Genomic DNA, 25,813 nt, shown 5'->3' with positions numbered 1-25,813 from the left:
TATCTGTCATCTATCTATCTATCATCTATCTATCTCTGTTACCTATCATCTATATATCTATTCGTTTATCATCTATCACCTATCATCAATCTGTATCTACCAATCCTTGATTTATAAATTATTTATCTATTATAAATCTATCTATATATCTGCCATGTCTATTTATCACATATCTATCATCTATCTATCATCTACCTGTCATCTCTCAACTCTCTTCTCACAACTGCCTCATGCTGAATCACATTTGGGGAAACTGATGGGCTGAGGAGGTGAAGCCACTGTTGTTGTGTTTTATAAAAAAGAAAAAGAAAGAAAGAAAGAAAGAAAGAGCGAGCTAAGGATATGTTTGATAGAGGTACTGTATGGTGAAGGGGAGGGGGGTGCCTCTATGGGCCCATGCTGAGGTACTCCTTCGGCCTGAGGTTCCAGCCATAGGATGGATATAATATGGAATGGAGTTTATTTAAGGCATGGGAAGGGAAGTTGGGAAGGAAAGAGAGAAAGAGAGAGAGAGAGACAGAGAGAGACAGAGAGAGACCTAGAGAGAAAGAGAGAGACAGAGACAGAAACAGAGAGACAGAGAGAGACCTAGAGAGAAAGAGAGAGAGACAGAGACAGAGAGACAGAGAGAGACCTAGAGAGAAAGAGAGAGAGACAGAGACAGAGAGACAGAGAGAGACCTAGAGAGAAAGAGAGACAGAGACAGAGATAGAGACCTAGAAAGAGAGAGAGAGAGAGAGAGAGAGAGAGAGAGAGAGAGAGAGAGAGAAGGCCATCTGGCCAGGAACGTGTGGAGAGAGGGAGAGTGGGAAGGGGAGAGAGAGGGAGAAGGGGGTCAGGGAACATTTTTCTTCACTTACAAAGTTAGAACTTAGCAATAGCTAAGTTCATCTCTGAAGGTTTGGATATTCCCAGAAATAGCATACGGTTTTGTCATGCCTTTGCCTCATATGATAATACACCATCAAAGTGGCTTTGATGGGATGACTGTCCACGCAACACTATAAGGGCTTCCAGGCTGAAAGAAAAACAAGCAAAGAATCTTAGGATGTTTTCTTCCTAGCTATTCTCATCTCCGTTCAGGCATTTATATCATCTTATCTCAGCTTGATGCAACGTTGGCTAATTGCCACACTAGAAGAGAAAGTTCTTCTTAATTCAGAATGGCTGGTCCCCCCAGCTACTATCTGGAATTAACATTCATACTATCTTTTCCCACCTCTCTAAATGGTTTATGATTTAGCATCCTCCCCCCATGAACCCTAAGACTAAAAGTTAGTGACTGATTTAACAAACCCAGTTCACTTCTCATCTGCAGGCGACTCCCTGACTTTTTTTTTTGCTTTTGTTTTATATATGTTTGATAAACTCTGTATTAGCTCATTTTCCATGTCTATAACCCAATACTAGAAGCTGGTTTATGTGTCAACAAAAGAGGTTTTACTTAATTATCAGGTTCCAGACTATGCTGCTTACTTCTCCTTGGCTTTGGTGCAGGCCTTGTGGCAGGAAACCTCATGATGACAGGCACATGTGAGAGTCAAAGTTCACCAGCAAATCAGGAAGCCAGAGAGTGGGAACTCTCCAGAGAACTAACCTATTCCATGAGATCCGCATTAATCTCTTCCAAGAGCAGATCCCCCATGGCCTTGCTACCTTCCACGATACCCCACCACTTGAACATTAACACACTGAAGTCCATGTTTTTAGTGGACAAACCTTGTCCAGACCATGGAATTCAGCTTAAGTTCCATAGAGGAAAAAATAAAGATCTTCCTTAGAATTTTGATTAAAATGGAGTAGGCAAGGCGGATCATAGCTTTAAATCTAAGCTACCAAGGAAACCCCTAAGTCTATATGGACACCATGATTATTAACAACCAAACCAAAAGAAGTTAAGACCTCTCTGAACCTCTGTCTACATGTATGACAACCCCGAACATCACAACACCATAGTAGACACTGGCTAGTGTGTCAGCAGAGAAGTAATAGTCCTTGGAACAGTGGGAAAAGAAAACTCATTTCTCTTTCTCACACTCTGACACATTAAGGAAGGCAGCATCTAATTCCCACCCATCACTTACCAGCCGACTTCCTTTCCTGAGTGTCCAGTGTGCAAGGCAAAAGAGTTGTCAAATGTTTACAAATGTTAGACCTCTGGAACCCAAGGGAGGACTAAACTTGTGTCCAGAGTGTTTTGAAGCTATTTGTGGCTGGTGCAGGGACAGTGACTAAATTCCTAACTGTTAGTGTTACCAGGCTGTAGACCTGTATATGTAGCTACTAAAGTCAAGTTTAAGGGGAGCAAACTGCCAGTTCTGTGCTATAGTTACATAGAGAAAGAGAGACTGGGTGTGTTGAAACCATGGAGCGAGTTTTCACAAGCTAGAAATGTCTGGGAGCAAAGTGTGGGAGGGGCCAAGGTGTGCCAATTACACATCACAACCCAAACGGCCAGACTCCAGCTCCTGTGACACAGAGGATGGATAGGTCTGCTATGTCAGGTTGACTGCTAAGAGATCGGACTAGCTCTCCCTGTACACTTCTCTATTTCCAGCAAGGTACGGGGAGTACACAGGATTGCAGGCACCTCCACGGAATCCCTAGGGAGCATTAGCGGGCCTTCTCTGCCCTTCCTCCTTGTCAGGAACACGCCTTTTGTTGTTGTGTTTGTTTGTTTTTGATTGTTGTTGTTTTAGTTTTTTTTGAGACAGTTTTTCTCAGTGTAGCCCTGGATGCCCAGTTCTAGGGCTCTAGACCAGGCTGGCCTCAAATTCACAGAAATCCACCTGCCTCGCCTCCCGAGTGCAGGCGTGTACCACTGCTGCCTGACTGTCAAAACCATCTTAAAGGCCCCCCAGGTATCTCAGGATCGAGTCCCAGCTTTATCTCCCAACCCTGAGTGCTCTTTGTGACTGAACTTCTTTTGCCCTCTGGGAAACTTGTGAGCTGCTTTGCAGAAAAAATGTTCTGAGCCTGGGTGAGCCTCCCCATCCCCCAAGCCTAGGCGCAGCCCTGACAGGTACAGGGGAGAGAGGGTGAATGGAAAATCAACTCTTGACTGCTATGATCTTATTTAAGTCACCCAGTCTGGGAACTGCCCCATTCCTTGCTCTGAAAAATGGTTCAACAGGTAGAGTACTTGCCTAGCACGCCTGAAGCCCTGGGTTCGATCCCCAGAACTGCCTAAGTCTGGTGTAGTGGCATATACCCATAACCTCATTCAGGAGGTGGAAGCAGGTGGATCAAAGCTCAGAGTCCTCATTCTTGGCTACACAAAAATTGAAGCCAGCCTGGGGTGCATGAGACTCTGTCTAAAAATAAAAGCCTCAAGCTGTGGGATTCCCGGGAGCTGAGGACAGGATGGGAACCTGTACAGACCAGTCATTATAATAAATTATAACAGTTCTAACCTCTGCCAACTGAGAGAAGGTTTGTCCTTTAGCCCGAGGCTTTCCTTGGTGGTCTTCAGTCATCTTGGCTCCCAGGAGAAGCTAGCTGGCCTCACCTTTCCTTCCGAGGCCCTCTGCTGAACTGTGAGGTCATTTCCTTCTTTGTCCCAGATGTAGAGAGAGACTGATGGCACCATGAGTCTGGCCTCTGTGTGGGCTGGGTTTCTGACTTAACAGCTGTTATGGGGTAGGTGCACATATCTCGGTTCTAAAGTAGTTTTCTGGCCTTCGTACTCTGGCTCATTGATACCTCGCAGACCAGCCATTGAATCCCTTCATCAAGTCCTTCCACAAATATATATTTAAAATGTATATACATATATGTCATAGATACATGAATATGTATTGCATATATACACATACATACATACATACATACATACATACATACATACATACATATGTTTTAGCGTTCCATTCCGTGAACAGACACCATGACCAAGGCAACTTTTACAAAGGACACTGTTTAATTGGGGCTGGCTTATACAGTTTCAGAGGTTCACTACATTATCATCATGGCGGCAGACATGACAGCATCCAGGCAGATATGGTACTGGAGAAGGAGCTGAGAGGTCTATTATCTTAATCCAAAAGCTGCCAGGAAGAGACCCTCTTCCTAAGACAGCTAAGAGGAGGCTCTCTTCCTACTGGGCAGAACTTGAGCACTACCAAGACCTCAAAGCCCGCCTACAGTGACACACTTCCTCTCACAAGGCCACACCTCCTACGGGAAGTCCCACTTACCATAGGTCAAGCATATTCAAACCACCATATACATTATGTATATGCAGATATGCTTTTATCATACATATATACACATGTGTATATACACATATATACATATAGGCGTGTGTGTTTTTGTGTGTGTGTGTGTCTGTGTGTGTGTCTGTGTGTCTGTGTGTCTGTGTGTCTGTGTGTCTGTGGCCACTCACTGTGAGTCTGGTAATTTATGCCATGTCCTCTGTGGTTATTCAGTACGGTCCATGGCTACAAATGAAGTTTAGTCACCTTTTAACTTCCAGCGTATATATTCTCCGTGTAGGCACATTCCCTCTATATATATAACACACATCATACCCTTGCTCATGTTTACCATTTGTGTGTTTCAGACGGTTTCCTGAGCCCCGGATCTTTCTCCCTTCTGGAACTATTCCGCCATACGTACTTGTCTCTTGAGAATCCCCGCATCATGGACCTCATCGGGCTGCTGAAGTCCCAGTTTCTGTGTCACCTGGTCTTCTGCTACGTGTTCATCGCCTCCGGGCTCATTGTCAACGCCATCCAGCTGTGCACGCTGGTCATCTGGCCCATCAACAAGCAGCTGTTCCGAAAGATAAACGCCAGACTCTGCTACTGCGTCTCCAGCCGTAAGATCCATTCCCCTCATGCTTGCTTTCAACCCAGACGGGAGGCTCAGTCCCTGGCTCCTTACAGGCATTTGCTAGGCCCGCATGCTGGGCTGGGCTGGACTGGGCTGCTGCTGTCTCTCGCTCTTTTTGCTTTAGATCTGAAATGTCCCCACTCTACAAAAACAAAATTATCCTGCCAGCGAGAAATGCCAGTAGCACAAGGCTGAGCAGCCATGAAGGACGGACCGGGGACAGTAAATATGCCTTCTATATAGCTGCTTTTCTCGATTTCCTTCTCAGAAGTGAACAGTCCACTCTTGCTTAGTTATCCTGAATCTGGCTGGTGTGTACCCGAGCTCAGTGTTCTCGAGACGTATAATTCACATGCGGGACAGCATGTCCTCTCTGTGTCTGTAGGGAGATACATGCAGTTCACATGCAGTTTTGGTTTGGTTTGGTTTGCAGGGCTAGGAGTCAAGTACATATATGCATCTTAGAAAACTAAACGGCAACATACTATATTGCTCTCTTCCTTGTATTTTCCCCCTTGTCTTTTTTTTTTTTAATCATCATAGACATATGTGCAGTTCTAAGAGACAAAGCAGTGGGATCCTAAATTCCCTACAGGGTGATGTAGGGGAAAAGGCGTGGACTTGCGTCTATGCCCAAGCACCCTGTGCTCATTCCCTGCATGGTAGCTGTGTTTGTCAGGGTTCCTAGAGGAACAGAACTGATAGAGTGAATGTATATATGTAAATGAGTGTGTGTGTGTGTATACATACACACCTATACATACACACATCTATACATACAAGCATATCTACACATATACACATACATACACACATATATACATACACACACATGCGTATTCACACATATATATCCATCAACATACATACACAAATAATGACAAATCTCTTACAGGTGTGTCCAGCTGCTTGGGTTTTTAGTTAATTCCAGATTAATTCAAGCTGACAGCCAAGATTAGCCCTATCACAACATTGGAGTACAGTATTCCAGCCAATGCTCACACAATCATCAAACCTGCTTCACCCCTGTGTGTGTGTGTGTGTGTGTGTGTGTGTGTGTGTGTGTGCGTGTGTGTGTGTGTGTGCGTGCTCTGTTGCTAAGCTGTCTGAAACCTAACTCATTTAGTCAGAGCTGCTCCAGTTGAAAGCGAGGCATCGGTGTGTTGTTGCAACATCTAGTGGTGAGTTAAAGATAAAGATGAAGCTTGTGATTATCCCCTAAACTAGAAAATACTGCCTCGTTATCATTTACGCACGGGGCTGAAAATATATTCAAAGCAGAGCCTTTTTCATTCAAACTAAGCAGTGAAAATCTCTCTGTGCCCTTAGACTATGACCAAGACAAATATATTATCTTTCTGAAACAAAGCATTGAAGTTAAACCTAAAAGTGCTTCTTAAAACAGCAAGGCCTCGGGGCTGGGGATTTAGCTCAGTGGTAGAGCGCTTACCTAGGAAGCGCAAGGCCCTGGGTTCGGTCCCCAGCTCCGAAAAAAAAGAACCAAAAAAAAACAAAAAAACAAAAAAAAAAAAACAGCAAGGCCTCCACAGATTTTTGTTTCGTTTTGTTTCTGTTTGCAAGACAGGGTGTCACCATATAGTTCAAACCAGCTTTGAACTTTGTATTCCTCCTTTCCTGTCTCTTGGGATTCCAGCCACGTGTTATCATGCCCAGCCTTATATTCTTAACTTGTAAACTTTATTTTTATTACTTTTCAGTGTGTGTGTGTGTCTGTGTGTGTGTGTGTGTGTGTCTGTGTGTGTGTGTGTGTGTGTGAGAGAGAGAGAGAGAGAGAGAGAGAGAGAGAGAGAGAGAGAGAGAGAGAGAGAGAGACTGTGGGTACCCATGTGGGTATAGATGCTCATGGAGGACAGAAGAGGCCATCGGATTCCCCTGAAGTGGAGTTACAGGTGGTTGTGAGCCTTCTGACATGGGTGCTGGGAACTGAACCCAGTCCTTGTAAGAGCTGGAATATACTTTCTTGACAGCTGAGCCATTTATCCAGTCCCATGTATTTTTAATTGACACAATAATCGTGTTTATTTGTAAGGTCTATGCAGGATCTTGATAAACATATACAAAGCAGACTGGCAGGCACCTGCATCATTTCACACTTGGGTTCCTCCTTTGGGCTGGGAACATTTCAGATCCTATCTACACACATGCAATCACACAGCACATAATTAATATTCTCCTGCTATTCTTACCGTGTTATCAGGCACTGGCTGTTACTCCACCTCTCCGAGTACACCCACATATAGAAGCTTTTAATCTTGATACAAGGCCATTTCCAAATCCTGCTTTTGATGTGTGTGTTCCTTGCCTGGAGTCCCATGTCACAAAACCTTTCTTCTCTGCTTTCTTCTAACAGTTTTATAGTTTCTGATCTCACATTTAAGCCTCCAGTCCAAGTTGATTTCTCACAGGGAGAGACATATCCTGGTTTCATTCTCCTGCATCTGCACACCCAGTTTTCCAAATGCCACGCATCTAGGAGACTGTTTTCTCTGATGTATGCCTTGGTTGTGGGTCCCTGACTGTAAATACGTTTTCATTTCCTGGCTCTCTATTCTGTTCCCATTGGCTAACAGGTCTGTCTTTTGCCTGTATCTTGACGCTTTGGTTTCAGTGGCTTTGTGGAATGTTTAAAGTCAGGTGTTCTACTCCAGGCTCTGTCCCTTCACTCACAATTGCTTTGCCAACCAAGAGTCTTATGTGGTTCCATTCAAATTTTAACTGAGTTTTTTGTTTGTTTTCTATTTCTGAGAAGAATGGCTCTGTTAGGGTCTATTGAATCTGTAGATTCTGTTGGGTAGTATAGACATTTTCTATGTGTATGCACACAAAGTAAGTGTGTGTGTGTCTGTGTCTTTGGTGTCTGTGTGTCTGTGTATGTGTCTGTGTGTTCCTTCCCCTCTTTAGCTTTTTTTCCTTTTTGGTGGTATTGAATGAAGGCTTCTGGACTGTGCCACTGAAGTGTGCCCTCGGCTCTGCCCCCTTCAATTTTTTTTTATCCGTGTTTCATATTGTTTTATTGAAGAGATCACATAATTCCTTGGTTAAGTTTGTTCTTCAGTATTTTACGATTTTGGGGCTCTTTTGAATGATATTGCCTCCTGCTTTCCTCACGGCTATTTGACTGTTGATGTAAAATGCCGCTGATTTGTGTGTGTTGATTTTTGTATCTTATATCAGTATTGAATTTCTTTATCAGTCCAATAGCGTGTTTTGTTTTGCTAGGTTTTGGTGGAACCATTGGTTTTTCTCTGTTTCTAAAAATCATATTGGGGTTGGGGATTTAGCTCAGTGGTAGAGCGCTTGCCTAGCAAGCGCAAGGCCCTGGGTTTGGTCCTCAGCTCCGGAAAAAAAAACAAAAAACAAAAAAACAAAAAACCAAAAAAACGAACAATAAAAATCATGTCATGCTATACATGGACTGACCCTGGACTCTGACCTCATAGGTAGCAATGAATATCCTAGTAAGATCACCAGTGTAAGGAGAAGCCCTGGGTCCTGCTAAGACTGAACCCCCAGTGAACGTGATTGTTGGGGGGAGAGCAGCAATGGGGGGAGGATGGGGAGGGGAACACCCATAAAGAAGGGGAGGGGGAGGGGTTAGGGGGATGTTGGCCCGTAAACCGGGAAAGGGAATAACACTTGAAATGTAAATAAGAAATACTCAAGTTAATAAAAATAAATAAATAAATAAATAAATAAATAAATAAATAAATAAATCATGTCATGAGTGAACAGGGAAAATTAGCTCCTCCTTTATAGCTCTTTAATTCCTTCCTTTTCTTGCTGCCCCAGGTAGGATTTCCAGTGTTAAGTTAGAGTATATAGACTGTTTACCTGTTCTTGTCCTAGGGGAAAGAACTTCAGCATTAAGTAAGTTGTTGGCTGTGGGTTATTTGTTTCGATAAAGCACATTCCTTCTATATATAATTGGGGTGGAGACAGTTTGATCATGAAGTGGTATTGGATTGTATCCAGTGCTTTTTTTTGTGCCTATTTGAGGTGACCATAAGTTTTCTTGACCTTCATTTTATTGATGTGATACATTACATTTATAGATTTGTATACGCTAAACTATCCTTGTATTTCTGAGGTAAATCATGGTATATAATCTTTTGGATCTTATATTGACTTTTTTGTTATTGTTGGCTATTATTCTATTCAGAATTTTCATAGATGATATTGGTCTGTGATTTCTTCTTCTCTCTTTCTAGTAGTTTCAATGTCGTCGTCTGGTTTTGCTATTACAGTCACTTTGGCCATGAATAAGTTAGGAAGGGTTCCTTCTATTTCTTTCTTTTTTGTTTGTTTATTTGTTGTAACTCGAGGGGAAGAAAACAGTGTTGGTTCTTTAAAGGTCTGACAAAATTCCACAGTGAATCATTTGGAAGCTTTCCTTCCTCAGGAGACTGTGTCATTGGTACTCTCTTGAAATTCATTGTGTTTTTTCAGATTTGCTGTGTTCTTATGGTCACTCTTGGTAGGTTATGGTACCAGCATTTCTTCCTGGTCATCCAAGTCCTTGGCATCTTCCTATCAGCCCCTACTAACATTTTGGTCTATGGCATTGGGTTTTTTCTTTCCTGATTTTAATTATTATTTTGCTCTTCTCTGATTTGCTCCATTAGTGTAGCTAAACATTCTGTTTTGTAAAACAAAAAGCAGACCGGGCTTTGTTTCATCCACCTTTCGTATTCTCTTTATTTTGTTTGTTTCCTCTCTAATCTTTGCTGCTTCTGCTAGCTTTAGGTTTGTTCCGTTCTTGTTTTTTTTTTTTTTTTCTTTCTGGCTCCTTGGTTTGCACCATTGGCCTCTTTATCTGGAGTTTTTCTCTGTTTTTGATACACATGCTCTTAGTTCAGCCTTTGATCTATCTCAGAAGGGTTTAGTGTTTTCTATTTCTATTTTTACTTTTTTTCAAGCAATTTAAAATTTTCCAAATCCAGAATAGTAACTGCTTTTACCCACTGAGCCATCTCTCCAGCCCAAGTGTACTATCCTTGGTTGTCATTTGTTTGTTTCTTTTAGGAATGGGGAAAGTGATTTTCTTCTGGGCTAGATGATGTCACTGAGAAGTCTGCTGTCATCCTGTCGGGAGTTCCCTCACATGTGACTCTTCCGTTTATTTTTGAAGGTTGTCTCTCTTTGCTTGCATGCATGATAGTTGCCTGTAATATTCCTTGGAGAACACCATAAGTGCTTTGAGCCTCCTATAGCTGGATTCCCACATCTATTTCAAATTTAGCTCCAATACAATAAAATTTACTATCTTACTGTATATACTGGCTGCCCCCTGCCTCCTCTCTGTTCTGCCTACAGCACCTTTCATAAAATACATATTTGCCTTCTGATATTACAATGGTTCCTCATGACCTCTTTGGCTAACTGGGTTACACCAGAAGATCTGTTTAGATGAACTGATTCATTAGCTGTTCTGGCTGTCCGCTGGTTTGTCCGTTTGCTTCGCTCGCTCGCTTGCTTGCTTGCTCTTTAGTTCACTGACTGAAGTCTTCAGCTGCAGAGTTTTGAAGCTCCCCATCCCTGCAGGATTCATCACCCAGCCAGATCACAAGCTGTGGTTCTTATTCCATGCCTTGTCTGTGTTTTCCTGTAGCTCACTGGGCTTCTTCATAACTCTTCTTTTGAATTCTTTTTTAGACAAGCCATCACCTTTTCTTCCTGATGTCCTGGAAGAAGAATTGACATGTTTCTTGTGAGGCATCGTAGTCTCTCTTATCGAGTTTCTTTTTCTTATGTCTCTCCATTGACATTTGCATGCCTGGTAGACCAGTTACCTCTGCCAGCTTTGTACGATGGCTTTCACACTAGAAAGACTCTCTTGCAGCTATGGTTTGGATGTAGCTCAAGTAGGCTAGGTTGGCCTTGTTCCGAGGTTGGCACAGTAGTTGCTTGTGTAGCTTCATCAGCTGTGATACATGTTGGCAGTATTGGTGAGTGACCCAGAACCTAGACTACAGGGCTTTGTGGGACTTCTCTGGGATGCAGCATTTAAGTGGACCAGGTTTGCTGACTGCCTTGGCTATAGTGATGCTTGGCTTTGGGGTCAGTAAGTACATGTAGGTGGTGTGTAGCCCTCAGAGTTGGGGGTTGTGTACCTTTTAATGTGTGAGGGCTATAATGATGGCCAGGATGGTTTCCTGTCTCTGTCTGAGCCACAAAGGTGTCTTTGCAGAACATTTCAGTGGGGGTAGGGCTGTGGGGAAACGGGATTGACAGCTTGCCTGGGGAGGGCTTCTTATCTGCTCCCTGGTGTCTAGGTGAGACAAGAGGCTCAAAGAAGGCTACATAACTTCCAGGCAATGGAATGACGCACAGCACAGCCTCGTTTCCTTCCCGGAATACATGGAGGTAGAACCAGCTCCTGGCAGGCTGACTAGCCATTCGAAGGGTTCAAAGCTGGAGAGCAGGACCACCTGCCGGCTCCCCAGATGTCCCTGTGGGCAGAGCTGCTCAGGAGGCATTGCTGTTGCTTCCTGTGGGGAAAGTGTGGGTAGACACAGCCACCTGTCTACTTCCCAGGAGACCCTGTGGATGAGCGACTGGGAAGGGTAGCAGGCTGCTTCCTGTGGTGTGGGAGTGGAGCAGGGCCACCTGGCTGGTTTAAGGGCCAAGATGAGAAGAAGAGTGGAAGACAGCTGTCTGGTTGTTTCACAGGACCCCTACTGGGCATCTTGTAGCATGAATCTGGGTCAGGCATGGTATGTGGCTGGCTGTCCTGTAGAGCCATACCACAGCATAGATGTCCCACAGCTCCTTGCAGGGGCGTGGCCTACACAGGCTACATGACCTTCCAGGAGCCAGTCTTCTCAGTGCCTATGTCTTGAGGCTGTTTGCTTACTGAGCGAAGTCCCTCTTGCTTTAGGGACAATCTCTTGGATATATAAAAGAAAGGTTGAGGGCTGGAGAGATGGCTCAGTGTTAAGAGCACCGACTGCTCTTCCAGAGGTCCTGAGTTCAATCCCCAGCAACCACATGGTGGCTCACAACCATCTGTAATGGCATCTAGTGCCCTCTTCTGGTGTGTCTGATGATAGTGATGGTGTACTCATATACATAAAATAAATAAATCTTTAAAAAAGAAAGGTTGAGTTATGAGTCTTAGTCCCCTTATAAGGCAATTGTGTGCCCCTGTTCTGTGCTCCTCTATATCTCCACAGGACTCTGGTGGTCTGCCTGAAACACATCAATGAGAACAGCTGTTCATTCCTTGTTTCCTTCCATCTGTTGTAGAGAGAAACACTTCCAGCTCTTCTTGTCAACCATCTCGCAATCCCATCATCCTTTATGTGCCTTATTTTGTAAATTCAAAAGTTCTTATGAGGAAAGAGAGCTGCGGCAACTGTCTTACTGACAATTCCCTTTACCGACTCGGAGTTCACAAGTGGGTCTGGCACCATTTCTAATGTTTGATGTTTGTATCAGAGGCCCTTTCTCTGTGTGAAGAATGCTCCCCAAATCATACAACTAGAAGTCTTTGATCCATTGTCTATGGCTTACAGTCACCAAACACCCATTAAGCCCAGAGCCATAGAATGTGCCTTCCTGAGTCACCTGCTTTATTCTAATGTGGCTCTAGTAATTGGGCATCCACCGTGGTATTATAGGGAAAGGAAATATTTGTCATGGCCGGGCATAGAAAGCAGAAGGTGGAATCATGGCTGTGGGAAGAGAGGCTTGCCATGACTAAGGGGGGAAGACAGCTGACTGAGGTGAATGTTACATTGTTTGTTTGCTTTAAATACTTTTCCACACTGCAGCAGTGGGAGAGCTGGATACATCAAATTAGGGTTAGCAAAGCAATGCTGGTTGTGCTTTTTTTTTTTTTTAAATCCCATTTAGAGGACTTGCCTATTCTTCAGGCTATTCCAAAATCTATCCGTTTGCGACCCGAGATCATATCTGTTTGCACTGTCATAAGCCCTAACCAGAGTTCAAACAGACAGCTAAGAGCCAGGTTCTCATTTAGAGGTAAGTCAGAAATGAGGTTCAGGCTTGAGCAAGATCACCCACGGAGATATTTGGGGGAGGTTTTCACCTACTTGTTTCTGGTGGAATTTACAATGAGTAACAGTTTAAAAATGACGGTGAATTTTTAATGTCATCGTCATAAATAAATTGAAATATTCAGAACAAATTCCAAGTGAAAACCCATAATTAACTGTTTGATACAAGTGGCATTTCACGGGCGAGTGAAAGGAAGGGTAAGCAGATGATACAGAGGACTTGGTGTCTTGGTATGTCCCACACGCTCGGTCCCCATTTCTCCCGGGAGCAAGGACTGCTTGGCTCCTAAGGTCAAGCAGTGTCGAGTCATTTCTGTAACCGTGTGAGTGGAGAAGGGATGAGCTCTGATGAGGAGTCAGCATGGTTCCTAGAGAGAGAGAGGGAGAGGATGTGGTAGACAGGGTGTGTGAGCCATGCTGGGCTTGGCTCATGGGTTCCATCTGATGCATCTGACTAGGAATTGTGCCGACCCTCTGTTGGGGTCTAAATCTCAGCCCACATCCAAACAGACCACACCAAGCCAGCGTGGTTCCACATGGAAAGGTTTAATGAGAGAAGAAGAGTACAAGAGGAAAAGAATAAAGGCCAGCCATGAGCAGGTGGAGGGAAGGGGGAGGAGAATGGGGAGAGAAGAGAGCAAAGAGCAAGAGAGGGAGGAAGGGCCAAGCAGCCCCTTATATCAGTGTCAGGCAAACCTGGCTGTTGCCAGGCAACTGTGGGGCGGAGCATACCTGGCTGTTGCCAGGTAACTGTGGGAGTGGAGTTTAGACAGAACACCAACACCCTCCAACCGCCATCTCCACAGCACCCCATGTCTGGAGTATCTTAGAGAGAAGAGCCAGTTTTTAATCCTTCTTGTTTTCCTATCTGTCTCTGACTGAAAGGCTGTCGTTACCCAGCCATGAGGAACACACACTCTCCTGGGCCTGTGGGCCTGCAGCTTGATCAGCAAAGGGCTGTGCCATGCTGGTTTGGCCCACCTTGCTGTATTCTCTCCAAGTTAAGGTTAAAACCTGATCTTGGGGTTCAATGGTTTCTTCTGGCACAGGAGTCACACCAAGCAGAAAACTTACTGCATCCATCACTTGCAGCTGATCCTGTAAGAGAAAGCCAGATGCTTTGTTTCCCCGGGTTGCACCCTGCTTACTTCACTTACAACGTTTGGTCCTCTTCTGTTTTCCTGTTAAATATTTGAGCTCGTTGTCACTGGGGGGGTGGTGGTGGTGGTGGTGGTGGTGGTGGTGGTGGTGATGGTTGTGGAGGTGGTGGTGATGGTGGTGGAGGTGGTGGTGGTGATGGTGGTGGAGGTGGTGGTGGTGGAGGTGGTGGTGGCGGCGGTGGTGATGGTGATGGTGGAGGTGGTGGTGGCGGTGGCGGTGGTGGTGGTGCAGGGCAGCATGCAACTCTGAGGAAGCTCGCATACCGAAGACTGAAATGACATCAGTGACAGACAATGCACAGAATGGACGTGTCCTCAACAGCAGGACACAGGGAGCAGAGAGTGTAGATCTGGTGGCCAGAGCTCATGGATGATGACTGGAGAATAATTGACTTTGGGTTGGGGCTGGTTGGTAGGGGGATGTTTTGTCTTTCTCTTCCTTGATTGCCTCACTATGTAGATAGAAAAGGATGTTATGTCAGACCCGCCCTGTGTGCTGGCAGAGGACGGAGCCCACTGAGCAAGCTCCTTTAAGGTCAAAAAGGGAAGACGTTGAAAGAAGTGGGGGTAGAGGTTGGATTACTCTGTGCACAGCAGTCTCTAGGGGAAGGCTACTCTGACATCTTGCTGTCATTTTTTTTCCTTCCTGACACTGTAGACTTTAAGCTACAACAACAGAACCAGAAAACTTAGTAGTCTATTAATGTCAGGAGCAAAAAAGGTGGCGTGGAAGGCTGTAATGGAGCTACTATTTTAGGAAAGACTGGAGAAGTAAAACAAAATGAAAATGTTTCTGACCTCAGCCCTGACCCAGCGCTGGGGCCTGGTGGCCAAGTTCCCTGTCCCTGTACATGGGTTCCGGAAGCCTGGGTCTGCCCTGGAGGGTCCGTGAGCTCTGCTGTTTCTGGTTTTACCCGGCTGTTAGCCTTACATAGCCCCACAGAATCCCTCCCATGGACAAAGAGAAGAGACAAATGGAGGGAGGAGAGAGACAACTCTTGGTGCTAGGATGCCAAATAAAGTACTTTTAAATTTAATTAAATAGTTATTATGCAATTTAATAATATTTAATAATAAATAATTTAATTAAAAAATAAAGATGTGTGTGTATGTGTGTATGTCCGAATGTTAGTTTGTGCACATGAGATCACGTGCCCCATGGAGGCCAGAGGTGTTGGAGTCCCCAGGAACTGGGTGTTTGTGAGCTGTCTGATACAAGTGCTAGAAACAATCCAGGTCCTCTGCAAGAGCGGTGCATGCTCTGAACCACTGAGTCATTTCTATAATCTCCAAGTGAAATATTCTGCCCTGCTGCTTATAGGCCAACCACTGACCAGCCACAGAAACCCTCAGTCCAGTTGATAAGCCTACAGCTTCTGACTGAAGATGCAGAATGAGGTCCTGTGGACAGATGCTTCCTAAATTGTTTCAGGCTGGGTTAGAAATGTAGCTCAGTGGGTAGAGTTCTTGCCCGGTGTGCAGGAGACCCTGGGGTTAGAGCCTGTAAGTTGGGTGTGGTGATACCTGAATTTGAGGTCATCTTCAACTACAAAGCTGGCTTGGAATCAGCCTAGGATATTCTTGCCTCAAGAAGAAATAAGTAAATCTTAAGACGAAATTTTAGATAATTTGCTACAAGCACCAGGGGCTCAAGGAGGTGTGGCAAATGTTTCCTTTCTCTTCCCACTGTGGCTTGTTACTTGGGCAACCGTAAAAACTCAGTCTGTTTGATGTAAAGATGATAAGGCCCAACCAAAAGGCCCATGTTTCTGATAAAATGTGTGATTCACTGTGATTGCTGGTTATGGTCACAGGAAGTTATTTATAGCCCCTTTCTGTACCCCAACCCAAGTTCCCCTGTGAAGATCGCTTGGCCTTGTGTGTGTAGTTGGCCAACTGGCAGTGGTTGAGCATGGGTACTGAAGCAAGCTTAAAGGCCTTTGTACGGGCTCTCCTGGAGAGAGGCCATTTCTCTTGCCTCAAGTGATAAACACTTAAGGCGTGCCCCAGGGAGGTGCAGCTGGCCTTCGAGAAGCTTCCTTGTCCTGTCTGAAAGAGGCAGTCAGGGCTTGGAGTCTTGTCCATCACAGCCTCAGAAAGGGCTGTGTATCAGGGAAAGTGTCTAAAGACACTGGGCTGGTTTTTATGTATGTGTGTGTGTGGGATAGGGGGTGCAGAATGCATGACCGTAGGAACCAAGAGTCAGTTCTTGTCCTCCTGAGGGAAGTAGAATTTCCGTCTAGTCAGAGCCCCAAGCACAGGTTTGAGAGCAACCCCATCTTTGGGCTAGGTGGAGGACTAGTCACCTGTTCCTTCCTCTGAGTACCGTTCCTTGGGTCATCAGACTGAGGCGTCCGTGGGCAATTCTTCAGACCCCATGACAAGAGGAGCCCAGTTTCTATACCCCTGGTCAGCTGTGGTAGCTGCTGTTTGTAGCCGTTCTGTGTCCCCCCCCCCCCAACCTGCCACCAGCATAACAGTGTAAGCCCTTCCCCACCCTGAGATCAGTAGCCCCTCATGTCCGCCATGTTGGAAGGTACGTCTGGGTGTGGCTGCTGAGGGTCTATTGGAGTAGACCTGGGTCTGTAATTCCTCTTCCTTGCTGACTAATGCATTGTGTTAAATGTAGTAAGTTGCCAAACAAAAACCAATTTTTTAAGCAAGGATTTTCACTTTCTGCTTCATCTAGGGAAGCCTTGTGAGGAAGGGCAGACGATAGGCTCATGGTCTGTGTTCCAGAGCCATTGAGGTAGAGACAGCCTGACGCTGTAGGTGAAAGTCCTGTGCGTCATCGATGTGGCCAATGTGTGGGTTCTGGGCATGGCTAGCACTTACAAAACTCACACAGTTCCTCAGCCCCCTCCCAAGCGGAAGTGGGAGTCAGCTGAAGGCTGTTGCTTCCTTCAGCTTGTCAACAGAGCCAGGCGGGGTGACACCAGAAAACTGTAGCCCTGCGAGGCCAGGTCCACCCCCATCCCTTGCTAAGCTAGTGTTGCCGAAAGGAGGCTCATGAGCCAGTGCTGTGTGGAGTTCATCTGGACATCAACCTATCTGGAAGCAAGGCCGCCCCATGCGAGCAGCTCTGGCCAGTGTGCAGGGAAGGGGGGAGCACATGAGATGGGAGGGGAGGACCAGACACAGACTTGCTGCCAAGGTAGGTTCATCTGGATCCCAGAGAGGGCAGTCCTCCTGTGATAAGGGGGCTCTGGAGAGGCCTATGGGGAACTAGAGAAAGGAAGAGGCTGTCTAGAATCCAAGAGCCAAAGCTGGGGAAGAACCACATCCGCTGATGCACCCCAGCACTCCGTTCCCTGTGTCGCAGCCTGGCTAGGGACCACACTGTGTGGCTAATCCCAATCAAGATTCGTTTAGGGCTTCAAGGCTAACCCCTTTCCCTAGGTGGTGCTGCCTCTGATGGGTCGAGGCCACCTGGAAATGTGGACTGTGTTATGTGTACTCACACTTGGCCCTAGGACAATGTTTCTCAGCCTCCCTAACGCTGTGACCCTTAAATACACTTCCACATGCTGTGCTGACCACCAACCATAAAAGTATTTTCATTGCCACTTCATACTGTGATTTTGCTACTAAAATGAATTGTCGTGTAAATATCTGTGTTTTCAGTTGTTTGATGCTCCCGCTAAGGGGTTGAGACCCTAGGACAAGGCACCCTTGTACCAGGGAGTGTTTTCCCTGGCAGTGCCTCTGAGGCCAGATGGCTAAAGGCACCATCCTGCTCTGTCCCACCTAAGGGATATCTGTCACCGGGTGACAGACGGTCAGTGGGTGGGCAGTCACAGCTATGGAAGGCTGGCACTCTTGCGTCCCAGGAATCCCATCATCAAGGACCCAGACTTTACCAAAGACTCACACCTGTTTTTGAAGAATACTTGCCAGGTACCTCTGGGGTACCCTACCCACCCCAGTTTGCCGGATCGTAGGCTGGCTCAGAGACAAGTTGTCTGATAGGTACTGTGATGGTTATTCTTGGTTGCCACCTTGATGACATCTAGACCGAACTAACAAAACGCAAGCTTCTGGGCACACCTGGGAGGGATTTTTAGTTAATTGGATCACGTGAGGCCTGCCTTAATATCACTTGAGGTGGGAAGACCCGCCCTAAATCTGGGCCACGCCTCTCATGGAAGCCTATATAAGTTCACAGAAGCGGTGGGCTTTTCCCCCTTTGCTTGCCTGCCCTGGCAAGTCCATTCTTCGCTTCGCTGGTATAGAGCCTACTTCTTCAGGAATTCTAGCGTGCACTGAAGGCCAGCTGAGACATCCAATCTAGCCTTATAGATTGAACAACTATTGGATTCTTGGATTTACTGTCAGGAGACTACAGCTGTTGGACGCACTGGACTACAGCCTGTAAACCACTCGGATACATTCCCTTTTTACACATGTATATTCATTGTTAGTTCTGCTGCTCTAGAGAACCCAGACTAATGCAGGCATGCCTCTCCTAAGGGACAGGTGGTCGTGAGAAGCCGGATTACAGATGAGCCAGGCACATGTGGCTGAGTACATTACTGGCCGTGCCCTTGAAGTGGAACTTGTGAGATCACGCTCCACAGGGCTGTAGAAAAAGAGGGGCGGTAGGGGGCTGGTTAGTTGCTGTTCAGGTCATTATGTTTGCTATGGCTTTCAGGTGTTGGCTAGCATTGGCTCTGAGCCTGCATATCCATTGCTGGTTTAGCTGCACAGCTAGCTGGCTTTCAATAGGATCAGTTCTGGAGACACGGAGCTGGAGTGGCTTTACAGCCACCTAGCAAGTAAAAGGTCTGAGGTTTCCAAACAGTTTTCATTTACTTTTTGAGATATGCAAATACCATGCTTCCTGGGGCTTTTCAAAGAGCCTGTTCTTAAAGCAGACACTGGCCTGCACCATCTCAAGCAAGTCTGCCCCTTGCTTGTCTTGGGCCCCAGGTGGTGACAAGGTGCTTGCCCTGCTTGGCAGGTGTTTCGGTTTTTCTGTACTGTTTGGTTTAGTTGTTTTTAGACAGGGTTTCCTGTATCCCAGTCAAAGGTAGCTTTTCTGTTCTGTTCCTCTTGGTTCCGTCTCCCAAACGCTGGGATTACAGGCACGAGCCTCAGTAACCAATTTAGTTATCGGTGGGGCTGGAATCCAGGGCTTCATGCCTGGCTGACCACTAACTGAGCTATACGCCCCAATCCCTCAAAAAGGGTTTGACAGCCAGGTGGAGTTTATTTGGGAAGGCACAGCTGGAGGGCATTTACTAAACAGACCTGGAGGCAGGGGTGGAATATTGGCTATGCTGAGACTCCAATCTCATGGGGACATTTAGACCCAAACCATGGTAAACTGAGGCACAGTTGGATTATAGGTACACACAGAATGATGCAGAACAAGAGACAGCCCAGTCCCACTGTGTAGGATAAGTTTCTATACAGTGCCCCTGAAGCTGTACTTCAAGAGTCAGGTATTAAAATATGGTGTGTGCGTGTGTGTGTGTGTGTGTGTGTGTGTGTGTGTGTGTGTGTTATTAAGACAAGAAAGGGCGAACCCACTGTAGTTGAGCAGCAGAGCTTGCAAAGGGGACAGAATTATCAACGTTGTCATGGTCACCCTGTCATAGCTTTGTCTAAATCCATCTTCTGTTGCTGTGTCTGAATGCTGCAGGCTGGAGTATTTATAAAGAAAAGAAGTTTATGTATCTCCACAGTCCCGGAGGTAGGAAGTTTAAGGACATGGTGTTGGTGATTCAGAAGACGCTTTCTCAGCTGTATCTTTCAAAGCCACACGGGACCCTTGTCCTCCTTTGTGTCCTCAACTAGTCATTCCTCAAATGCTCTGCCACTAAATACCTTTAATATAGGAATATGGGGGTTGTGTTTTAGTGCATGGATTCAGGACATGTGTCACGGATCCGTGGCAGCCTCTCTGTGCCCTGAGGCTGCAGTGGGAATGATTGGGGTCCTAAGGAGCAGTCCCGGAGGCCTGCAGGAGGGCAGGAGGCCTGCAGGAGGGCAGGAGGCCTGCAGGAGGGCAGGAGGCCTGCAGGAGAGCAGGATTGTATGCCTTGGTACCTGGCAGTGGCTGTCAGCTGTTGACACCGTGAGGTAAAGGTAGCACAATGCAAAACTGTGGGCGTCATGTACCACCAATTTCAGAGGTGTATTCCAGAGGTAATCCTGTGAAAGTGCTATTTTAGAAGTTATAACGAGAGGTAATGTTTTAAAAATCACCTATAAATTGTACGAATCTTTTTTACAAATATATGTTTTTGTAAGCTGGAAAAAAATCTAAACGACAAACAAAAGCTAAGCGGGAAACAGTCCAGTGAAGGGCACAGAAAAGGGCAGCCTAGGAGATGCAGGAAGATGGATCCATCGCTCGACTGGTCAACTGCATGTTCCAAGGCGGGCAGCAGGCTAGGGTCCTGGGGTAGGGGTGATGGGATGTTTCACATCTTCCCTAATGGAGCCTGAGTAGAGGGTAGACAGCAGGAAGGACATGGGCAGAGGAAGAGGCCACCAGTGTGGCTTGGTTGGTATTATGGGCCAGGCAGAGGGCGATTGCCTGTGAATCTCATCAGCTTTGCAGGTGCTGAAGATGGGGTGGGCCCTGATCCCACGTGGCTGGTGTACATAGAGAAGATGGTGTGAGGGACACGGACAGTGTCATGATGAGCAACGCCACTTCTGAGGCCAGCAGAAGCCTGGGTGGGGACAGGTGACAGGTTTATCCCAGGCCCTCTGATCTTAAACTTCTGCCTCCAGCTGGGAGGCAGTAACTTTTATTGTTAGTCCCTCAGCCCATGGCTCCCTGCAGGGCAGCCCCGGGATGCTAAGAGGTGCTTTTCAAGTTGCTTTTTGTCTGGTTATCTTGCCCACCCGCCTCGTCTGTTGATGGCCCATCTCCTGGCTTATCTTTCTGATTGTACAGGATTACAATTAAATGTCTTGTGTTTTTCTTCTTGGGCCCAGCCAAGGAGTCTAACTCCCTCCTTTAGAGTCAGGGACTCGAAGGATTGAAATGGGTTGTGTGTAGAGCCCCAGCCCCATTCTGGTCCCGCCAGGGATGGGTTGCAGGAAGGTGGCGGCTCTGTTGGAGGTAAGGAACTGAGCTGTCTCATTCAGCCAGTCTCCAGTGTAGTGCCAACAGGAACTTTATTCTATTCCTCCCCTTCAAACACGCTTCTCTAAGCCCTCAGGTCTGATTCGCTTAACACCCCCAAACTGCCCTCCAGACCTGGAGACAGCTCTCACAGGTGACCGGCTTCCCTGGATGAATCACGTGAGGTGGGGATGGGTGGGGCTTTGCCCCCTGGTGTGCAGGCTTAATGACCGATGAAGCAAATCTTTTCTCGATTTTTGTGGTTTTGTAAAAAGTACTGGGAGATGAAGTCCTCATCTGGGCTGCATGCGATGTTGTCCCAGATATTCCTGAATTTCGTATTCTGAATCTCAAGTGACAGAGGAGTTGGGGAGGGGAAAGGATTTTGGATTTTTAAGTTATTTTTTTATGCGTTCATGTGTGTGCATGTTCACGTGGACGACACAAGTTGACATGGGGTGTCTTTCCTTTTTGCGGTGGCATCTCCCAGAGCCTGAAGCTTGCTGGTTGGCTATGTAGCCAACCCTGGGATCCTTTAGCTCCCGCCCCTTCCACCTGACGCTCCCATCATTGGGATTACAGACGCTTGCTCCTCTGCCCATCTAACCAGGTCTTCTCTTTACATAACAATAGTTACTGGGGTATTTGAGTCCTTAAAAAGAATAATATAATTATACTAGCCTGTTTATTTTTGAATAACAATCTATTTGCCCCTCCCCCTCCCCCATGCATGCTTGGTGTGTGTCTGTGTCTGGTATGTATGTATGTGTGTCTGGTAAGTATGTGATGGGCATATGGTATGTGTGTGTATGTACACAAGTGTATGTACATGTACGCATGCACGTGTGTGTGTGTATACCTGTGTGTATATATGTGGACATGTGTAGTGGTGGTACGTGTGTGTGTAGTGTGTGTACATGTGTGTGCATGTGTATTTCCCTAACTTTTGGTAAAATAAATGACTTTACACTCTAAGGAGGGAAATTTACACTATAAAGTGTACAATTGCGTCCGCTAACTTGGGAGGGCAGCTGACATACTGAGCGGTGTGAGCAGGTGCTTGAGCAAGTTGCCTTGGCTGTTGCTATGGTTTACAAAGGGATAGGCTGTCCTTGGGCTCCTTCTTTTTTTTTGGGCAGTGTTGAGCTCCACTGTGGCTTGGGTTACAGCTTTTCAGTTCAGGCTTGGAGTGTGAGTTTGGCGCCCTGGGTGTGGTCTAGGGAGGCTGAGGTTGCCAGAAAAGAAACCCTAGGGTATCTGTTGACATTTCCTGTGTCATTTCAATCTTCCGGGTAGGAGAAAGTCGTTTAATATATTTTATAAATTATGTAAACTTTACAGTTATAAAATTTACATACGCTCGTGATACATATTTAGTTCTTTTTAAAGGATGAGAACTACTTGGAGAGCATTGTGGTTAGCCCGTGGCATTTTGTTTTCATATGCCAGAGATGGAAGTGAAGGGACTTAACTTGGAGTACGTGTAGAATTCTCATCCAGCCCTGACCCTCACAGCAAAACACATTTTCCTGTTTTGCTCCAGTTCGCCTTATCTTAGGTCCTGAGGGGATAAGAGGCATTTCCAATAGTCCGAGGAGGTCTTCTCCCTCCTGGCCTGATGCCCGGTTTCCAGGAAGTAGGGGATTACTGGGGAAGAGAATCCCTAACCTCTCTCAGCTCCTAGGAATTCGAGTCATCCGCTTACTTAAAATGTGCAGTATAGCACTCTGCACCCCCAGTATGGGAAGAGTGGGTGGTGTGGGAAGCACTGAGCTGACCAAGGGTGCCTGGCGTTGAAGCTCCCTTTGGAGGCTGTGTGCAGCTGTTTAGGGGGAGACCAGCTGTGGGCCCCAGGAGAAGGGGTTCTTAGTATGGAGTTAAGTGGCCCTGTTCTAAAACCTTGTGACTCCGTCAATTTACCTGGGGCTCGGGTTTTGTTTTGTTTTTATTTATCATTGTGAAACTGGAAAATACACTTCAACATGTTCCAAAACCAGAAAGGGAGGTGAAGGTGGTCTCACGGTATCTCAGTCAGACAAGCACACTGTCAGCTGGCAGGGAACATACGTGCTTTTCTGGGAGCTCTGACAACTAGACACGTGTACAGAGGATTTGGGGTGGTGTGGGAGTGTTGGGGTGTGGGACGGTGGAGGAGTGTGGGAAGAGGCAGATGCTGGAGAGCCCCGGGCAGATGGCTTATCAAAGCTATGTTCCTGTGTTGAAGGACATTCTGTGGGAGAAGTACTCCCTGTCAGCATTCTCCACACCTCAGAAGGCACCTGGAGAAGGCTCCCCAAAAGATGAATTCAGAGGTTTCCTGATAGGGTCCTCCCAGGATGAAGCAAAGCCCCTGTGTGTTCAGTTCCATTAGGCCTGGCATGAACGCGAGGGGTCTCTTCAACATCTTTCCTGTGCCTTCAAGCCATACACATCAGCCTAGGTAGGTATTCTTACAGGATAGAAGGTTGTATCTGCTCTGTCAAAAGGATCCCCTTGACTCCTTGAGAGCAGTCTTATGAGATTAAACCCTTCGTATGTAACAGAAGAGTCAGGCTTAGTTCAGATGTGTAGAGAGAAAAGGGTTAGGGTAGGAGAGAGCAAAGGAGAAAGATGCTTTGCTTGCGCTAGAGCGGATGTGCAGAGGGGTGGATGCAGCAAATCAGTCACAAGGCTAAAACTTTGGGCAAGAGCAGTTGTGCTTTGAACTGACCAGACGTTCTGCAAACTGTGGGAAAGAAGCTGGGAGGCCGTGACTACTTAACCTATGCTACCCATTGGTCCAGGGGGATGGGCAAGGCGGTTTAGTTCAACATACCTCTTTCTCCATTTGTGTTGCGTTTGCCCCAGAGGGACTTCGGGCTGTCCTCCTTACTCATCTTGCTCTCACTTTGCATATAGAGTCCTCTTGTCTGTGAGTGGGCGATACCCAGTCAAACCAGGAAAGGTTGCTCCCTTTGGCTTGGTTCCAGGTTCGGATCCCTAGAACTGAACCAATGTCCACGGTGGGACCAAGCTCACACTCATCCTCTGGCCTTGGTGGGTGGTCTTAGACCAAGGACGACCGATACTCTGGTAACATGGGCACTCCGGCTCTTTACCTTTGTCTCCTGTTCCTTTTTGTCATGAGATTCTGCCGCTGTTAATTCTCCAGAAGGTGTTTTTGGAAGAATTCCCGAATGATGCTTGGGTGTGAATGTTCAGAGTGAACGGCCAGTCGCACTGTGCTTTATAAAGATGACCTTCATGTGTTGCATCAGCCAGCAGCTAGCTCTGACTGGCACAAGGAAGAGAGCCATACAAATTCAACAGCGATTAATAAAAATGGGGTTTCTGTTTCTAGTTTAGTGTGGCTGGGTATTACACTCGAAGGTCACTGTACTGGGCTCCTCATCCTGCAGGCTGCTGTGTGGAGAATCAACGGGGGGGGGGGGGCTTGTAAGGAGGGAAACCACTTTCACATAATTTACATGAAAGGATAAGGGTGTGTCAGACTGGGGTTCTTTTCTTGGAATGAGAGGAAGGTTTGAGAAGTAAGCAGCAATTCCCACCAAGGGTAGTTCCTTCCGCCGTGAGTAACATGCTCCTCCACGGGTGTGTAACAGTTTCACTAAGGGACCTGCTTCCTTATCTTCTGAGATCTCTCTCTGACGTGTTAGACCACAGCCTCTGAGTCTTCTGAAACCCAGTTACTCCTACGCAAACCAACGGAGGATGAAGTATTTCCCCGTTCTTTCCTGTTCACCTCTACTGATGCTCATCTGCCCCTGAAGACGGCCCGCTCCAGGGCAGTGGGTTAGATTAGGGGTGAGATCCAGAGTTGGCAGCTACCGCTCTCTCCAGACACCGGCCCCTCTCCTGTGTGGTTGAGTGAATGGGCAAAGGCTACCTCCTACTCCAGGGACCTGGTGAGCACCCCTATACTACACCAAGTGCTCCTCAGTGCACGGAGCGCCCCTATACTGCACAGACTACGAACTCTAACCCTGAAGGTGCACTTTTACTTAGCTGTTGGAGGATGGGCGAACCAGGATTGTTTTATTGCATTCCATAACTTTCACGTGATCGCAATTTGACGAACTCAATGCTGTGCAGTGAGGTCTCCTCTAGCTGTGGCCATGAAATCTACTGGGACACACAGGAAGGACCCCTATAGCCACACTGCTGGTTCCTCCATATCAGAGACAGGAGTAGTAGGACTTCCCGTGGGGAAACATGACTAGGGTTGGGACTGGTTCTGTTGGCAGAATACTTACCTAATATGCCCCAAATCCTGGCTTTGATCCCTAATGCCGCACAGGTCAAGTATGGCAGCACCCGTGTCTCCAACTAGAACAGACCATGATCAGTGGCATGGACTACTGTGCCTTTTACCAGGTTATCATAAGCAGAGGTGAATCTCAGAATGAAGGAAAAGGCATTTACAAAGGGCAATTGGCTTTGAACGGCTCTGTTCTGAATCTTCACGTGACGCCAGACCTGCTCAAACAATGGACTTTGCCGTCCTTTCAGGGGACATTGAGTGAACACCACTGTTGTCATGTACAGGCATCATCTTTAAGTGCTGGGCCCAGAGATGACTGAGGCCATTTCTGTCTTGTGACTACTATAGTGTAAGGGAGCACGGGGACAAGTCTGAGGAACAAGCGCATCATTCGGACCAGGTCAGGAGAGGTGAAGCAAAGTCTTGTATAGGAAGAAAG

General features: G+C 46.5%; 1 protein-coding gene and 1 long non-coding RNA gene across 5 annotated transcripts in view; one reads left to right on the top strand and one right to left on the bottom strand.

The window, feature by feature from the left end:
* The window catches only part of Agpat4 (1-acylglycerol-3-phosphate O-acyltransferase 4), a 106,468-nt gene that overhangs the window by 28,564 nt on the left and 52,091 nt on the right, over window positions 1-25,813 (top strand). For 3 of the 4 annotated variants that reach the window (XM_006227857.5, NM_133406.2, XM_006227856.5), the window contains exon 2: window positions 4,562-4,819. In XM_006227857.5, coding sequence (XP_006227919.1) covers window positions 4,642-4,819 — 178 coding nt within the window. In that variant the 5' untranslated portion in view covers window positions 4,562-4,641. Of the gene's footprint in view, window positions 1-4,561; window positions 4,820-25,813 lie in introns of those variants that run through there. The other variant, XM_063272836.1, reaches the window with a different exon arrangement.
* LOC108349099 (uncharacterized) lies at window positions 13,403-24,462 on the bottom strand. Its single transcript, XR_001835612.3, has 2 exons — window positions 23,929-24,462; window positions 13,403-13,970 (listed from the first exon to the last, which is right to left on the bottom strand). It is a non-coding gene; the product is annotated as an uncharacterized LOC108349099 (long non-coding RNA).

This window comes from Rattus norvegicus, chromosome 1, assembly GCF_036323735.1.
Source record: "Rattus norvegicus strain BN/NHsdMcwi chromosome 1, GRCr8, whole genome shotgun sequence".
Taxonomy (NCBI): Eukaryota; Metazoa; Chordata; class Mammalia; order Rodentia; family Muridae; genus Rattus; species Rattus norvegicus.
The sequence above is the reverse complement of the archived record's forward strand: the minus strand, read 5'-3'. Positions and strand labels throughout refer to the sequence as shown.